The sequence below is a fragment of the Meriones unguiculatus genome, chromosome 7 (genome assembly GCF_030254825.1).
Source record: "Meriones unguiculatus strain TT.TT164.6M chromosome 7, Bangor_MerUng_6.1, whole genome shotgun sequence".
NCBI lineage: Eukaryota > Metazoa > Chordata > Mammalia > Rodentia > Muridae > Meriones > Meriones unguiculatus.
Window position 1 is genome coordinate 5,773,281 of NC_083355.1, and position 17,946 is coordinate 5,791,226.

The 17,946-nt window shown below is 51.7% G+C and overlaps 2 protein-coding genes across 6 annotated transcripts in view; one reads left to right on the plus strand and one right to left on the minus strand.

The window, feature by feature from the left end:
• Positions 1-173: 173 nt before the first annotated feature.
• Aanat (aralkylamine N-acetyltransferase) lies at positions 174-17,365 on the minus strand. Of its 3 annotated transcripts, XM_060386348.1 has the most exons (7): positions 17,236-17,365; positions 11,317-11,409; positions 9,532-9,714; positions 8,839-8,960; positions 2,146-2,363; positions 1,775-1,929; positions 174-1,398 (listed from the first exon to the last, which is right to left on the minus strand). In XM_060386348.1, the coding sequence occupies exons 5-7, from the start codon at positions 2,297-2,299 to the stop codon at positions 1,093-1,095; spliced, it is 615 nt and encodes a 204-aa protein (XP_060242331.1). In that variant the 5' UTR covers positions 2,300-2,363; positions 8,839-8,960; positions 9,532-9,714; positions 11,317-11,409; positions 17,236-17,365; the 3' UTR covers positions 174-1,092. The 3 variants fall into 3 exon arrangements, with proteins under 3 accessions (XP_060242331.1, XP_060242332.1, XP_021484562.1); XM_060386349.1 differs by lacking the exon at positions 11,317-11,409 and having other exon boundaries at positions 17,236-17,350; XM_021628887.2 differs by lacking the exons at positions 8,839-8,960; positions 9,532-9,714; positions 11,317-11,409; positions 17,236-17,365 and adding an exon at positions 4,127-4,626.
• Ube2o (ubiquitin conjugating enzyme E2 O) overlaps positions 16,941-17,946 on the plus strand; it is a 42,766-nt gene continuing 41,760 nt past the window's right edge. For all 3 annotated transcript variants that reach the window (XM_060386340.1, XM_060386343.1, XM_060386342.1), the window contains exon 1: positions 16,941-17,442. In XM_060386340.1, the coding sequence (XP_060242323.1) occupies positions 17,026-17,442 (417 nt within the window). In that variant the 5' untranslated portion in view covers positions 16,941-17,025. The remainder of the gene's footprint in view (positions 17,443-17,946) is intronic.

Genomic DNA, 17,946 nt, shown 5'->3' on the forward strand with positions numbered 1-17,946 from the left:
TCCCTGCATGTGTTCTGGTACACAGATATGGCTTCCAGCGGAGAGACCTGCCCGCCTCTGCCTCCCAAGCACTGGGATGAAGGGCATGCACAGCCAGAGACTGGCCAAAAAAAGAAAAAAAAAATTTCCTAATATATATATATATATATATATATATATATATTTTTTTTTTAAGATTTATTTATTATTTACTCAGTAGCCTGCACACCAGAAGAGGGCTCCAGATCTCATTATAGATGGTTGTGAGCCACCATATGGTTGCTGGGAATTGAACTCAGGACCTTTGGAAGAACAGTCAACGCTATTAAACTCTGAGCCATCTCTCAAGCCCTTTTTTCTTAATTTAAGTAGAAAAAACTTGTGGGTGTGACGGCAGATTGGAAAACCTGGGATCTCTCTGGTGTTTAGTTGAACCAGAAACCAGATTGAGATGAGATCACAGCAAAGCCCCCAAGGACCAGGGGACTGGGTTACAGGTAGGGCCGGAAGATCTCAACCCCGGCTGCTCTGCTTTTGTTCCCAGGAGTCAGAGGCTGACCGTCAGCAGGAATGGCCTATTCCGTCAGAGGTGGTCCTTCAGGGGGAGGTCGGGTGTTCGTTTGCTCAGTCAGCTTGCTGCAGTCAGCTCACTCAGAAGACCCTACACACACCCACGAACCACAGCCACTGGGCATAGCTGCTTTATTAGTGGGCAGAGGTGCCAGGGTTGGTGTGTGTGTGGGGGGATCAGACTAGAAGGGGAGGGGCCTTGGGAGGCAGGTGGGCTGCCACGCTGGTGCGCAGGCGCAGTGAGGCGTGGCCCCGTGGCCCTACAGCAGATCTTCCCCCAAGGTTGCCACCGTTCACGGTCCCTCCTCTGCAAGAGGTCCTCTGGGGGCAGACAGCAGCCTGTGCTAGAGTGACGCCACCTCCCAGCCTCTTACTGACCCTTACCCCTCTGCTGTGGTCGGGAACTGCTCTCTCCCTTCACGCTAGCCAGCTCTGCTTGGGTGGGCACTAGGCAGAAAAGGGAGTGGCATGGGAGTTAGGCAGGAGCTCCCCTGCCCCAGCCTGCTGCTCCGACCTTCTCCACGGCCAAGTGGGCGGCTCGGGTCAGCAGCCACTGTTCCTACGCAGGAAGGCGTGGCACCGCAAGGAACACTGTAGCTCGGTGAAGGCGAGGGAGCCCACGGTGACGGCGCACGGGCCCACAGCCTGGAAGCCGAATTTCTCGTAGAAGGGCACCAGTGCGTCCTCGCACATGAGCACAGCCCGGCGCACAGCCGGCTGACTGCCCAGGTGTTGAAGGTATCGCCACAGCAGGACGGGGCCTTTGCCCTGCTGCCGGAAGGTACAGTGCACCGCCAGGACGTGGAGGTGGGCCGTGCGGCCTCCAGGCCTGTGCTGCGTCAGCGAGTCCTGGGGTGGTGGCAAGGGACAGATATCCGGGTTATTTCTGCTGACACCTGCTCCCCCAAATCCAACCCAGACCACAAGGACGGGAGGGTGTCCTGAGTAGCAGGAGTACCGACCCTTTAGAACTGCTGTTTCACAGGGTCGCCTAAGCCCATCAGAAAACACAGCTACTGCATTGAGGTAGCAATGACATCATTTTACGGTTTGCCATCGCCACCGTCTGAGGAACCGCATTAAGGGTCGCCATGTCGGGAAGGTTGGAAACCGCTGCTCTGGGAGGCTGGGCAGAGGGGGGCTTGGGAGGGGTCGTGCTGCTGCTTGGACTCACTCTCTGCTTCTGGAAGAGAATTCTGCCTCTGAGGACTTAGCCTGCCCTCACCTGAGTAAGTCTCTCCTGGTCCCAAAGTGAGCCGATGATGAAGGCCACAAGGCAGCCCTCCTCAAACCAGCCCAGTGACAGCTCTGGACACAGGGTTAGGAAGTGCCGGATCTCATCCAGGTGGAGGGGACAGGTGCCCGAGACGGAGATGAAGGCTGCGGCAGAAGGCGAGGGTGAATGATGGCTCTGCCACTTGCCCATCGTGTACAGAGGTGGCCACTCAGATGACCTCCCCCCAACCGCTCTAGAAAAACGTGTGACTCTGGGCTGTTGCCTCCTGCTCTGGAGTAACCAACCCCCGAGTGTGTGTTTGTGTGTATGTGATCTCAAATTTAACTCCCAAAGGCAGGAGCCAGCCCAGAGCCACTCACCTTCGCGCTCGATCTCAAACACACTGACGGCATCCTCAGGGGCCAGGCAGCGGAACTCACTGGCAGGGAGTGTGTGGCGACGCTGGCAGCCCAGAAGCTCCGAGGTCCCAGGCGGCAGGTGCAGGGCCTCCGGTTTCAGGGAGCGCAGGCCCATGATGGAAGTGTGGCCACTGAACCCTCCCTGGGGTTCCCCAGCTTCAGAAGTGGTCCCTTAGCACCTGTCACAGAAGAGACAAGAATGCAAGTCAGCCGTGGGGTGGGGGGTGGGGGGGTAGAGCCAGTCCCTAGGTTCTCGGGCCTCAAGGCAGATTCTGGGAAGTTGCCCTGTTTGTGTTATCTCATTTTCACTCAAAAGCTAGAGGTCACTTAGAACAATTGTTCAGGGCCCCAGGGTTTTGAGCCTTGGAAGACTGGACATCACAGGAGGACAGTAGAACACGGGGGCATGACTCTCAGCCTCTTCTACCGCGTCTATGCAGGCTCTTGGGCCTCCCACACTGCCAGTCACATGGTTTGTGTAACCCACAGGGAGGCTTCTTGTCTTCTGAGTAAGAGAATAGAGACAGAAGGTTTTTGTTTGGTTGGTTTGGTTTTGTTTTGTTTTTCAAGACAGGTTTCTCTGTGCAGGCTTGGCTGTCCTGGACTCACTGTGTAGACCAGGCTGGCCTCAAACTCACAGCAATCCACCTGCCTCTGCCTCCCAGAGTGCTGGGATCACAGGTGTGTGCCACCACGCCCAGCTTGCCAGGAGGCTTTTTGTTTTTTAAGGGACACACACGTCTGTGTATCTGTGTGTGGACATGCGCACATTTGTGCACAAGCCCGCAGAGTCCAGAGGTGTTGGATCTCCAGGAACTGGAACTACAGGTGTCTGTGAGCTGTCCAGAGTGGGTGCTGGGAACTGAACTCGCATCCGAAGGAGAGTGACAACCGCTGTTCATCTCTGAGCATCTATCTTCCCAAGGCTAGGAGCTTTTCAGGTCAGCTCAGGCCGTAGTCTAGGAGAAAAATCTCTTTAATCAATGTGAGCCTGAGCCCCGCGCTCTCCTGGATGACGTCAGACTACGTCATGCTCTGGAGATGGGGGATAAGACGGTTAAAGAGCCTAAGACTGGAGAGTCTGAGGTGGGGGTCAGGTATGGAGGGCACCCAGGAAAGAATGCCTGTTAGTCAGCTTGGGCTCGTAGGACGCGCCCATGTGATACCCTTTCTTATGATACCCCTACGAAGTGATGGCTCTTAGAAGAAGCCTTTCACCCCCTTCAGAAGCGCTGGGAGTGCACGTGAGATGGCTCAGCGGGTAAAGGGACTTGCCACCAAGCCTGCTGACCTGCATCTGACTCCAGGAACCCACATGCCAGAGGAAGAGAACTGACTCCCCAAGTTGTCTTCTGACTCCCACACGCATGCACCCACACATGCACATAAAATGGTAATAAAATGGAATGGAGATGTTTTTTTAATGGACAATGGAGCTAGCTCAAGCACGAGGACCTAGTCCTGGAAACACGAAGAACCCGTGCAGTGACCATCGCCCGCATCTGTGAAGCGAGCACTGGAGAGGCAGGGATGGATGGGCAAATCCCCGGGGCCCGCTGGCGCCCTCAGCCAGCCCAGCCTGCTTGGTGAGCATCAGACCAGTGAGAAACCTTATCCCAAAAGATGAAGCGGACAGTTTCTGCAGTTCCCGAGGAACGACACCCAAAGCTCACCTCCAGCCTCCACTCACATGTGTGCGCACACACACACACACACACACATACACTACATACATACATATACACATACCACATACATACACACCATATACCATATACAAACACAATGGGACCCACTTAGCACCATACATAAATACATACATACACATATACATACATAAATATACATACATACACATATATACAAACACACAAAGAACTTTGATGGGACCCACTTACCACCATACGTACACACACACAGACCCGTGATGAGACCCACTTACCAGAACCATAAGAAGGTGTCAGGTGTGGAGTCCCCACTGCAGAGCCAGTCACCCTGGGGACCGTCACGGGCGCAGAACCCAGGAGACCCTGAGACTGCTGTCCGCAGGGCTGAAGCACGTATCCTCCTGGCAGCATGCGATGCGCTCAGAGGTCTAATCCCCCTGGCCCTCCTCCCGTGTTACCGCAGGTGGTGTGATGCCAGCAGGACTTGGCAGCCAGGTCCTGGCCCCATCCTGCTGAGGGCAGCTGGCGTCAGCAGTGACACTCAGTAGTGCCACAGCAGACGCAGAAAGAATCACTCGTGGCTGTCTCCGGCCCTCGGCCGTAGGAAGAGCTAAGACGGGAGGTGGGGAGGGCCTGACTGTAATCCCTGCTCTGTCCCCAGCTGTCTGGGGACCAGCCACCCGTGCCTCTGAAGCCGGGGGAAAGACCTTAGGAACATGGCAGCCGTGTATATGTATGTTATGTGTAACATTTTCTTAAACTCCAAAGATCTCTGACCGCCATCTCAGCTCTAACCACCCCACCTCTGGGACCTTCAGCACCTGCAATCTCTGTCCCTCACACAACTTTGTTTCTCCCTTTTCTTCCCACTCATACCTCATCCTGACTCCCTCAGCTCTTCTCTGGCCAGCGCCTGCCCTTCCTTTTACCACCTGCTGCCCTGCTCCACCAGGATAGTGTAGCTCTTTGTATCCCGTCCACTTGAGGTTCTGAGGGGGGCAGTGCATTCCCTGGAGCCACCAGCAGAGGGTACCCCTGCTAGAACCAACGATCTTCACAGGGGACTGCAGTCCCAACCTTGGCCCGTGGGGAGACCAGGGCCGGTACACACACAGCATCATGCACACATTTGGCTATCTGTGGGGTCCTCTTCCCCCAGAGACCCTCTCTGTTGTCTGATGCTCCACGGGCTCCTGTTGTTGCCTCAACTGCCTGCTCCCCAGACACTTGCATCTTTCTCCCTCAACTGACTTCTCACGGTTGGCCAGAAAGCCCTCCTTAGACTTAGCCTTTGAGCTAGTGGGGGAACACGGCCAGGACCTCAGCTAAGCACCCATCCTGCCAACATCCGGGAGTTCCCATGGCTTCTGTGTTCCATCTTATGTTGCTGGCTCCATTGCACCCTCTGGTGTCCATTTGTAACCATCTGTTGGTGCCCACAGTTTTATGGTGAGTCTGCATCCCTTTTCACTGACCATCCTTGTGGCCAGCTACTTTCTGGAAAACCCCTCTAAAACAGTGACTCTGGGAACAGGAAAGAAAGGGCAATTATTAGACATGGCTAACCTGAGGAATCCCATCTTGCACCAGGCAAGAGAGGGACGTGAAGGGAAGGGAAGGTGATGGCTGGGCTCAGCTGGTAGAATGCTTTCCTTACCCAGCACTGCATATAGCAAGTGTGGTGTAAAAGGAACTTATATTCGCCTGGTTCAGTTGTATTTGAGGTTTGCTGCCTCCATCTGCTAGCCTAGGCCTAGTCCTGGAAGCTTCTAGCCTCTGTACAGTCTAACCTAGGCCTAGAACGTTTTCAGCCTTAACAAGCTCACCCTTTCTTGTTCTTACTGAGCTCTGGGCTGGCTGGTTCAACTCAGCTGTTTTAGCTCAAACTCCTCTCCCAGCTGACTTGTTCAATCCGGCTCTTCTCTTGGGCCCTGAATTGCTCTTCTTGGCCTCAAACTAACTCCAGCAATCTTTTCTAATCTTCTGGCTACATTTCATTCTGTGGCTCATTCAGTCTTTATGTGAGTTCTCTCTCTGCAACCTGTCTTCCCATTCCTGTCCTGGCAAAACTGCCTCCTCGCCCTCTCTGCATTGTTCCTTAAGTAGTTTCCCTTTTCTCTTCCTTCTCGAGAGTTAGCCTAACTCTGTTCTGTCAAGTCTTTCTCTCATCACTGTTTCTGCCACTCAATTAGACATCACTTTCAAACATGGGTGCTTTCTTCTACAAACTAACTTCACTTTCATTGTTTGGGATTAAAGGCATTTACCACTACTCCTGGGCCTAAACTTTTCTATACCTGATACCAGGCTGGCCTTGAACTCAGATATGCTTGCCTCTGTCTCCTGGATTAAAGGCATGTTTGTATTCACAAAGAAGGTCTTTGGATGTGATCTCTTGCCAGAACAGCCATGTTCTTAATTAAAATTCCTCTACAGTGTGGTAACACAGGTCTTCGATCCCAGCACATGGGAGGGGGAAGCAGGATCAGGAGTTCAAGGCCATCCTCAGCTACATAGTGAGTTTAAGGGCATCCTCAGTCACAGCAGATGCTGTCAGACACAAGAAGGAGAAGACAGAGAGACAGAGAAATGAGAAAGCTTCCTAGGTTGATGGGAATGTCAGCATTCCTTTTAAAATGATGACACACACACAAGCATTATATGAAAGAGATTTATCGGCTAGAGGTGGAGAGAGGGGGAGGAGAGAGAGACATGATGGGAGGGGCAGGAAAGAAAGCGAGACAGAGAGGAGAGAGAGAGAGGGAGGAGAGTAAGAGAGAAAGTGCCGGGTTGGTTCTTTTACACCTTGTGCGTGCCACATACCTAGTGGGCGACACATGATGACATCATAGGTTACCGGGCAACCCAGAAGCAGGCTGCCTAGAGTTAACAATGGGTACAATGATCAAAGGTCAGGATGCCCTGAAATGATAGCTCGAGCCCTCAGTATCAACAGGGAGGGTCATGTGTGTGTGTGTATCTTTTAATTTTGGGATAAAAAATTTACGTGCATGAGTACATTTCATGCATGTATGTAAGTGCCACACACGCATGCCTGGTGCCCTCAGAGGCCAGAAGGAAGCATCAGATCCCCTGGGAGTGGAGCTGCAGGCAGCTGTGAACCTCATCGAGGGTCCTGGGAACTGAACCCAGGCCTCTGTGCTCTTAATTAGTAAAGCTATCTTTAGATGGTTTCTCCTTTTCTTTTTTCTTTCCTTCCTTCCTTCCTTCCTTCCTTCCTTCCTTCCTTTCTTTCTTTCTATCTTTCTTTCTTTCTGTCTTTCTTTTGTTGTGTTTTGTTTTTTGAGGCAGGGTCTCTCTGTGTAGCCCTGACTGCTGCCCCAGAACTCATGCTGTAGACCAGGCTGGCCCCGGCCTCTGGACTGCTGGGCTTAAAGGTGTGGGCCACCACTGCTCTACTCTTATTTGTCTCCTTAAGGTGCATCTTGTATAGCTAGGCTGGACTCAGAGTTGTGTAGCTGAGGATAACCTTGAACTTGGGGCTTGCTGACAAATACTAATCAGTACAGGAGGCCCTTGCACTATTTGGGGCATGTTAACAGTATACCATTATTGTTTGTCCAAAACCTCACCCAGTTTCACTGTCTTGACAGGGGAGTAAGGGAGCCAGAGAGAACTCCATGCCACATCATGATCAGAGGAGACGGTGTGCTAAGCTGCAGAAGGCCCTGAACCTTGGTCTCCAAACATCTGTAAAGCGCCCTATGCCCTGTCATTCATGTGACCCAGCTGTTCTCTCTACTCCAAGCCAGTGCTTCTCATTCCTAGCTACAGGTTGTGATCACCTGAGATTTGTGGGGTGAGGGGGCTAGAAAGATGGCTCAGCCTTTAAGAGCACTGGCTGCTCTTCAGAGGACTTGGGTTCAATGCCCAGCACCCACTTACTGACTCACAACTGTCTGTAACTCCAGTTCAAGGGGATCCAGCACCCACTTTTGGCCTCCATGGAGACTAGACATGTCACGCATGTGGCACGCAGACATACATGCAGGCAAAACACCCATAAACACAAAGTAAAATAAACAATTTTTCAAAATTCTAGCCGGTTGGTGGTAGTGCATGCCTTTAATCCCAATACTCAGTAGGCAGAGGCAGGCAGATCTCTGTGAGTTCAAGGACAGCCCGGTCTACAGAGTGAGTTCCAGGATAGCCAGGGTTACACCGAGAAACACTCTGGAAAAACAAAACAATCCAACACCTGGGTTACTCTCTAGGGACTCTGATCTTCGCATTCTAGAACAGGATATGAGAAGCTGAGGCAGTCCCCTGCCACCAACAGCTCAGCCTGAGCTGAGAACCACTGTTGAGCTTTCTCCACAACCTTCAGGGCCTGCTTGTCTTCTTTGTGGGGATTCAGTCCCTCAGCCCCAAATGGCTAGAAGGCCTGCTAAGAATGGAGCAGGGGGAAATGAGGACCCCAGAAAAAATCCCTGGAGGGAAACAGAGTGTCACAGAGATGGAACCATCTCGCAGCAGCCTGCTTTCCCCTGGGGATGCCATCCCTGTCTGGTAATGGCATCTGTTTCTGTCTCTGCCTGCCTGTGGTTGGTTACAGCAGAGTGCTGACCTGCTGCCCAGGCCCAGAGGTGGAGAGGAAACACTGCCCTTGCAGTGAGTCTCGGTGTGGGCTGTGAGGCCTGAGGCCTTTACCCTCAACGCTCCTCGCCCCTCTAGCTCCAGCCTGTGGTCAGGTGGCTTGGATGTGTTTATTGTGGGCCCCTGAGGAGTGCACATCCTGAGAACTCGGTCTTCAGTTTGACGGTGTTGGGAGGAGGGGCTATGGCGCCTTGAAGGGGCATGTCCCTGTGAAAAGTAATTAAGCACACTGCTTCCAAAAAGCGTTGCTGTAATTCCCGTGGGACCCTGGCTATTTCTATCAAGAGGGCTGTTATAAAGAGCATGTCTGGTAATCTCTCTCTGGCTTGCTATCTTGACACATGATACCTTTTCACACACATGCTCTCACCATAACGTGATGTCACGTGTCACAGTCCTTTCCAGAAACTGAGTACGCTGGGCTCTGGGATTGTAGACTTTCACCTTCCCCAAACTGCATTGCCTTGTAAAGCTCCCAGAATGAGGCATTTCCTTAGAACAGAGGGAAATTATCATACACACCTCCCACCACCCCCAAATCACACTTCAGGGGCTAGATCCAATGGACCCTACCCAGTTCTCATAGTGAGAAGCACCATAGGGTAGGATTGAAAAGTGATGCCTCTACCCAGAATGCCTTTGAGAGTGCATGGTGGGGATTGCTAGCTTGGCCGAGGCTTTTCGTCTCCAGGGTGCTCCAGTCTGCAGGGCCTTGGGCAATGCTAACATCTCTCTCTTGCAATCCCATCCTCTCCGGGTTCTTCCTTACTGCCTGTCTGTAATTCCAGTCCGTCTCCCTTCCGTCCTCCCTCTCTCCCTCCCTCGTTCTTTTCCTTCCTTCCTTCCTTCCTTCCTTCCTTCCTCCCTCCCTCCCTCTCTTCCTCCCTCCCTCCCTCCCTTCCTTCCTTCCTTTGCTGGGAATGAAATGGAGGCCTCAGGCCTACTAGGCAAAAAAGTATTCTACCTCTGAGCTATATTCCCAGCCCAGATTCCTCTCCTGTCTGTCCTTTAAAAGCTGATGCCCTAGAGCACAGAGGACATGTAGGGCCAGGAGACTACTTACAGACTTGAAGAAGGAGGAGGAACAACAAGAGTGAACGCTGTTATGGCTTTGCAGGACGCTGTGTTTCAGTTTGAGGATTATAACAAATAGGCCACTCTGGTGGGTGGTGCTGTCGTGGAGGAGACTGTGTGGAGGGAGGAGGAATTGGAGTACTTTCTCGTCGACTTTGCTGTCACCTGAAAACTGCCACAAATAATAAAGCCTTTAAAAAATGTGTGTGGTGCATGCCTGTAGACCCAGCACCTTGGGAGGCAGAGGCAGGCAGATCTCTGTGGGTTCAAGACCAGCCTGGTCTACAAAGCCAGTCTGGGACAGTCAGGGCTACACAGAGAAACCCTGTCTCCCTTGCAGGGATGTGTGGATAAACAGATTGTGCATATGATGGTGTGTTACTCAGCCATCAAGAGGAGTGCAGATGTAAGTTCCGACTCAGATGACCCTTGAAATATGCTAAGTGAGAGAATAGATGCACAATGGGGAGGGCACGTCAGCTATGCTGACACGGGCTTGGGGGGGTGTACTGTTCGGGGAAGAACCATTAACAGGAAGAATGGTGAGGTCATGAGGTGGGGACAATCAGGACATGTTCCAGAATCCACGGGACACAATAGACAACAGCATAAAAATGCCACCAAGAATGAGGAACAGAGACCTCAGATTCCAGATTCCGATAACAAGGTTGCTCCTTGACCTGCTGTGTGTGTGTGTGTGTGCGTGTGTGTGTGTGTGTGTGTGTGCGTGTGTGCGTGTGTGCGTGTGTGCGTGTGTGCGTGCGTGCGTGCGTGCGTGCATGCGTGCGTGCGTGTGTGTGTGTGAGTGTGTGTCTGTGTGTTTGAAGTAGCCTACACTGTCCTGGAACCTAGTCTCACCCTGTAGCCCAGGCTCAAACTTACTGTCCCCATCCTGCTTCAGCCTTCTGGGTGCTGGGATTACAGCCTTGAGCCAATACACCAAGCTAGACTCTGCTGTTCTTCAACAGAGGACTGGGGGCTGAGCCCGCAGTTAAAGCTGCTTGTCACCCAGGCATGAGGACTTAAGCCTCAATACATGCCCACACACATGCAAACAAAATTGCACCCTCTCTTTCTCTCTGAAAAATAAAAGACTCCTTCACGGAGAGAGGGATGGTGCAGAGGGTGGCGGACAGGTGGTGGGCAGAGACCACTGACTGAAGCTATGCTGACTCCCTAACATGGCTGGGATTGGAGAGATTCATACAGTCCTATCCTTTCCCCGGGCCTGAGGCCGGCAGCAACTGGAGAGCCAAATGCTGCAACAGCAGTGGACATCTGCCTAGCCTGGGACAGCGCACAGGCCCCTGGGCCAAGCACGCATCTAAAGAGGGGCCACGCCTGCCCTACTTTATGTACGCTGCACTTGAAGTGACCCTTGCGATCCTGCCCTGTGCCGTTATGAGTTTTGCTAGGGGAATGAATGGCCCCTGAGCTGAGACACAGGCGCTAGGGATGTAGTGGGGCACGCTCTTGGGAGCGCCCCCTGCTGGACATCGCAGGAAGTGCATCTGGGCATCTCCACAGTGGCTCCCCAGCAGCTCAAAGGTTGTGGGGAGGGCTTGCGGGAGGCGTGTAAGCACAAGCAGCCTGAAGAGCTCTTCCCCATCCTGGCCTCAATGTCTGAAATGAATGTGGGGGCATAGGAAACAAAAAAGGGAGGTTCAGAAATGTCGGACCTTTGTATCCACCCATGTGACACATTAGCAAACTCCAGGCCTCCAGGCCTTTGCCTGGCAGTACACTAGGCTCCCGGGGTTAACCCACAACTCACGAGGCACACAGTCCAGAGTTTTTGTCCATTGATGGTGAGATCAGCATTTAACGTCAGACACGCTCACCCCCAACCTGGCAGGTTCTGGATGACCTGTGCAAAGTGTAGAACCGGCCATGAGGTTAAACCTCAATGACTGGAGCTAATATCAGCCATTATTACCAGAGGCGGTGGAATAAGTGAGCCGTATCTTCCTAGAGTGCCAGTTTTGCTCCAGGATTAGGAAGGCAGGGGCACTGCTTTTTCCTTTTTTAAAAGATTAATATTTATGTATTATTTATACAATGTTTTGCCTGCATGTATGCCTACAGGCCAAGAGAGGGCACCAGATGTTTGCTGTTTGTTTGTTTGTCTTTTGAGACAGGGTTTCTCTGTGTAGCCTTGGCTGTCCTGAATTCACTTTGTAGACCAGGCTGGCCTTGAACTCACAGCGATCCGCCTACCTCTGCTTCCCAAGTGCTGGGATCACAGGCGTGCGCCACCATGCCTGGCTACCAGATCTTATTACTGATGGTTGTGAGCCACCATGTGGGTGCTGGAAGTTGAACTCAGGACCTTTGGACGAACAGCCAGGGCTCTTAACCTTTGAGCCATCTCTCCAGCCCTGGGATACTGCTTTTTCATATTAAAGCAACAAATACGGGCATAAGCTGGAGTAAAATGCAAAACTCACTTAGATCTTGTGTGTGGGGTGGTGTGCATCCATGTGAATGCACGCCTGTGTGTGTGTGGGCACACAGGTGTGAGTGAGTGAGTGCGCGTGCACCTGGTTCTATGGATGTGGAGGCCAGAAGTGGAGGCCATGTGTTTCTCTACATTGCTCCCCTCCTCAGTGTTTTGAAGTAGGGTGTCTTGGTCAGGGTCGCTAATGCTGGCATGAAACACCATTACCAAAAGCCACTTGCGGAGGAAAGGGTTTATTTGGCTCACACTTCCACATTATTCACCTTTGAAGGAAGTCAGGACAGGCGCTCAAACAGCAGGCTCCTAGAGGCAGGAGCTGACGTGGCCGCCATACATTTCCTTAAATGAGGCTTCCCCCTCTCAGATGATTCAGCGTGTGTCAGGTCCACATAGAGCTACCCAGCACACAGGGTCCCACACCAGTCCAGGGCACACTGATTTAGCTGGTCTGGTGAGCAGCTTGCTCAGGCCACCTCCTCTCTCCCACCTCCTGAGCACTGGCATTGCAGGTAGGCCCCCACACTTGCCCATCACCTCCGTGAGTGCCAGGGATCCAAACTCCGGTTCTCACCTCTGCTCGGCAAGCGTTTTGCCCACTGAGTCATCCCTCCAGTGTCCTCACGTGCATTTTTAACATTAGGCACAGCTTTGGCCCTGTCTTGCTGTATGTCATTAGGATTCTTCCTCAAGCCCCACTTCTACCCTCTTAGGATGAAAGGACAAGTGGATAAGGCTCTGCAATCAGGAGCTGCTCAGAGGGAGGTCTGGCAAAGCATCAGAGCCTGGAGACGCTGGCTGCCTGTGCTTGGAGCCATACCTTAGGCGCTGAGTGCCCTGGGTCCTATGTAAGTAAGATGGCCTGCGATGACATATGTGGAAGAGCCTGGCACAATGCCAACTCAAAAATACGTGTTTAAGCCCAGGGTGGCAGCTCACGTCTTTAATCCCAGCACTCAGGGAGGCAGAGGCAGGCAGATCTTATGAGTTCCAGCCCAGCCTGGTCTACAAAGCAAGTCCAGGACAGCCAGAGCTACACAGAGAAACCCTGTCTCGAAAAACAAAAAAACAAGACAAGGCCACAACAACAACAAAACATGTTTAATAAACATTAGGTTGGGATATGGGGGGTACAATATGGGACTTTCCTTTTTTTTTTTTTTTTGGAGACAGGGTTTTACTATGTTCACCCAGTTTCCAGAAATAAGACTTGAGGCTTCTATTACAGCTGTTAAATTACCTAGATTTTTGTAGGTGAGGAAATGAGAACCTGTCTCTTAGCAATGTTTGTTTTGTTTTTAGGAATACCTATAGCTCAGGCTTGTCTCAAACTTCTTGTGCAACTGAATCCGATGACCTGGAACTTCTGATCCTCCTATCTGCACCTCCTGGCTGCTGGGATTACAGGCATGTGCCACCCTGACTGTTTTATTCAGTGATGATAGTTCCCAGGGCTTTCTGCATGCCAGGAAAGCATGCTGCCCTCTAAGCTTCAACCCCAGATCTTTCTAGCATTAACTTTTTTGTTTGCTCATGTTTTGTTCGTTTGCTTGAGACAGCATCTCTCTTTATAGTCCAGGCCGTCCTGGAAAGTCACTGTTTAGACCAGGTTGGCTCAAACTCAAAGAGATCCCCTTTTCTTTGCCTCCTCCTGAGTGCTCGGGGTGAAAGGTGCGCTGCCTCTGCTGCTCCTGCTTCTCCTTCTTTTCTTCCTTTCTTCCTTTCTTCCTTTCTTCCTTTCTTCCTTTCTTTCTTTCTTTCTTTCTTTCTTTCTTTCTTTCTTTCTTTCTTTCTTTCTTTCTTTCTTTCTTTCTTTCCTTCGGAGACAGGGTTTCTTTGTGTAACCCTGGATGTCCTAAACTTGCTTTGTAGACCAGGCTGGCTTTAAACTCACAGAGGTCCTCCTGCCTCCCTGAGTGCTGGGATTACAGGCGTGTGCCACCATGCCCAGCTTTACCATTAACTTCTTACGGCCTTGCTACACTGATGAAAAAGCCCTGACTTGAGAATCAACCTTGCCTCTAAATCATATCCCAGCTTTCCTTCAGCTTTTAGCCAAGGATGTCTATGTATGTGTGTGTGTGTCATTTGAATTTTCCAAACTTTGGGTCCATGAACAACTTGCCTGAGTCCAAAATCATACCAATACTACTTAAGTATTTGGTCCAGGCCATCTTATGTACCTGACTCAGTGTAGGTTCTTTTTTATTTTTGTAAATTTATTTTTATTTGCTTTTTGGGACAGGGTCTGGAACTTGATTTATAGACAAGGCTGGTGTCAAACCCATAGGGCTCTCCCTTGGCTTCAGCTACTGACTGCTGGGAGTGAAGGTGTTTTTTACCATTCTAGGTATAAGTTTTAGTTATATTGTACGTGTATGAGGTGGATGAGTATTTTGCCTGCATGGATGTCTGTGTACTACATATATGCAGCGCTAGAAGAGGCCAGAAGACAGCATCGGACCCCTGGAACTGGAGTTGTGGGCTCCAAAACTGATTGCTGGGAACTGGAAGAGCAGCCAGCGCTCCTAACCACTGAGCCATCTCTCCAGCCCCTGTACATGTTAATTTTTTTTCCTGAGTGTAGTTCTATATCCCCAGTATTCTGAAAATTACCCAGAGTGCAAGGCTCTGCCTTTTTTTTTTTTCCTTCTGAAGAGCCTAAGTACTGTAATAGCAAACCACCTGGCTAATTGTCATTGATGGTCTTGAAGAGAAATGTGAGAAAAATGCTTTTGATTGGGAAAGGTTAGGGGCAGATCTTGAGTACTCTTAATTTCTTTTAAACAACCCATTAGAAATCCTTTGTCTGATAATGTGTCTAAGTCTTTAGGACCTTACCAGGGTGACACACTAAATTAATAGAATTATTATTTATATTTCACAATGGTAATAAGGAGCCAATCATATGGTAGATGAATAATTGTTCTGCCGCTCTGCAGTTTAGTCTAGGCAGGGGTTTGGAAGTATTACAGTAATGATTAAATGTTATTGAGAGAGATACATGCCAGGCACTCTTGTATATCATTTAATCTCAGCCCTGCAATGATGCAGGAATTGCTAATTTACATACAAGAAAATTGAGGTGAAAAGAAGTTAACCCAAAGAAGCTAAAGAGATGGCTCAGCGGTTAAGAGCACTGACGGCTCTTCCAGAGGTCCTGGGTTCAACTCCCAGCACCCACGTGGCAGCTCACAACTGTCTGTGACTCCAAGATCTGGCACCTTCACACAATCAAAATACCAATGCACATAAAATAAAGATAAAATGAACGAAGAAGACAGTCCCTGCATGTTGTCCCTTGACTTTCAGATGTGCATCGTGGCTCCTTCACTGTCCTTCTCCCCAAAATAATTGTTTTAGCAATAGAGAAACTCACTTGCTTGTCTTTATAGATCAGCAATAGCCAAGATTTGGAATCATGGCTCCTACTTTTTCGTTCTTCTCTTTTGCTTTTTTCAAAAGATGAATAACAGTTCTGCCAGTGCAGTTTAGTCTACGCAGGGGTTTTAAAGTATTACAGTAATGATTAAATGTTATTGAGACAGCTATATGCCAGGCACTCTTAGATATCATGTCACACATTTCTATTCAGGTCTCACTATATAGCGCTGGGATTTGGATGTCCTGGAACTTACCATGTAGACCAGGCTAGCCTTCAACTCACAGAGATCCACCTGGTTCCTACTTTTTTTTTTTTTTTTTTTGAGACAGGGTTTCGCTGTGTAACCCTGGCTGTCCTGGAGCTCACTCTGCCAACCAGACTGGCCTTGAATTCACAGAGATCTGCTTGCCTCTGCCTCACAGATGTGTGAGGCAGATGGGATCACACACAAATGGGATCACAGATGTGTGCCACCATCACCTGTTTTTTTGTTTGTTTGTTTTCTGAGACAGGGTTTCTCTATGTAGCCTTTGCTGTCCTGAAACTCTATAGAAGAGGCTGGCCTCGAACTCTCAAGAGATCCACCTGCCTCTAGTTCTTTGCGCGTTGGGATCACAGGCGTATGCCACCACATGTAGCTTAGTTCCTACTTTTAATCATTCCCTATGTCCGCCTGTACTGTGTACAGGAAATCTCACTGAGCTCTGGATTCACCAAAAGGACTTTAAAGGCAAACTACTGGTGCTTCTGACTTGCTGACCTTTCTCATCTTTCTCTGGGCTCCCATCACAACCTTTAGACCAGTTCCTAAGGGGTCATGACCTTCCAAGTTCTGCTTGGGACTCTACACACTCCATACCTATTTATTACAGCCTTGCTTACAAGCTGCCTTAGAGTTGCTTTTTCAGCTAGTTAATGAGTATTTGTTTTATGTGTCCAACAAGACTGTCTTCTAGGCATATGTTAAAGGCACGCACCATCACACCCAGCTGACAATAGCTTTTTATTTTTGTTTTTGTTTTTCAAGACAGGGTTTCTCTGTGTAGCCTTGGCTGTCCTGGACTCGACACCAGGACACCAGACTGTCCAGGAATTCATAGAGCTCAGCCTGCCTCCGCCTCCCCGAGTGCTGGGATTAAATTAATTCCTAAACTTTATTTATTTAATCCTGGTTTCACTGTGAAGCCCTGGGTGTCCTGTGAGTTAATTTGTAGTCGCTGCCTCAAACTCAGAGATCTGCCTGCCTCTGCCCCAAAGTGCTGCGATTAAAGCCGGGCGTCCCCACGAAATGACATAATTTTTTTAAAAAGTTACTGTCAGCTTGTGTGCAGTCTCCGCCCCTCCTCTCCTTTGCGACTAACTACACGCCCCTGATCCTGCCTCTTCTTTGCTGAGGCCCTGCCACACCCCGCGGCAGTCCTTCCGCCCCCGCCCCAAGCATCTTCAGCGTCCCCTAGCGACCGGGAGGTGGCTCCTAGCAACAGCATCCCGGCGCCCTAACGACGGCGGCACGTAGGCCTACGTCAGCGCGTTGGCCCCGCCCCGCGCCGCCGGCCCCGCCTCCCCGTGCCTAGGGTGCCGCCACCGCCACCGCCGCCGCTGTTGCTGCCGCCGCCGCCGCCCGAGACTCGCGCAGAGCAGTTATGGCGGATCCCGCAGCGCCCGCGTCCTCGCCCGCGCCCGCTCCCGCCCAGGCCCCCGCCGCCGCCGCCCCGACCCCGGCCGCAGCCCCCGCCGCCGCCCCGCCGCCCGCGCCCGCCACGGACTCGGCCTCAGGGCCGTCCTCCGACTCCGGCCCCGAAGCGGGCTCGCAGCGCCTGCTGTTCTCTCACGACCTGGTGTCGGGCCGTTACCGCGGCTCCGTGCACTTCGGGCTGGTGCGCCTCATCCACGGCGAGGACTCGGACTCGGAGGGCGAGGAGGACGGCCGCGGCAGCTCGGGCTGCTCCGAGGCCGGGGGCGCGGGCCACGAGGAGGGCCGGGCCAGCCCGCTGCGGCGCGGTTACGTGCGTGTCCAGTGGTACCCGGAGGGCGTCAAGCAGCACGTAAAGGAGACCAAGGTGAGGCGGGCCGGGGCGGCCGGGAGGGCCGGCGGGGGGACGCCGCCTCAGGCGCCCGGTGCACCGTCATCGCACCGGCCTGGGCGCGCACGCCGGCAGGGCTCCCGGCACGGGGCGAGGGGAGGGGCCTTGCGAGCGATGCTCGGGGCCTCGGGGTGATGGACGTGCACGGACGCCCGTGGGGACCTCCTCAGGTCTGAGGAGCGTTCGGCATTATACTAGTGCGGCGTTTTGCTGACACCCTCCACCACCACCCCGAAAGGAGGTCCGTGCTGCATTGTGCTTCCAGAAGGGAAGGCCGTGCCGGGGAGGGCTTGGCTGGAAGCATTGCAAAACAAAGATAGAGATGAAAACCCAAGAAGTTGAGCAGATGCTGAGGGCCGGCATGGTGGGGCAGTGGCCCGACGTCGTTTTTGTTTTAACCCCGCTGCATCCTTTGAATTGCTGCGGAGAACTTTGTGAGGAAAATGATGAGCAGTTCAGAGCCATGATATTAATAGTACT

Bases quoted from the DNA above. Each gene is read 5' to 3' on its own strand.
- Aanat (XM_060386348.1), bottom strand. From the start codon at position 2,299: ATGGGCCTGCGCTCCCTGAAACCGGAGGCCCTGCACCTGCCGCCTGGG. The intron at 1,930-2,145 runs GTGAGTGGCTCT...CTTCTGCCGCAG, and splicing joins GTTTGAGATCGAGCGCGAAG to CCTTCATCTCCGTCTCGGGC. The intron at 1,399-1,774 runs GTGAGGGCAGGC...CCACCACCCCAG, and splicing joins ACCAGGAGAGACTTACTCAG to GACTCGCTGACGCAGCACAG.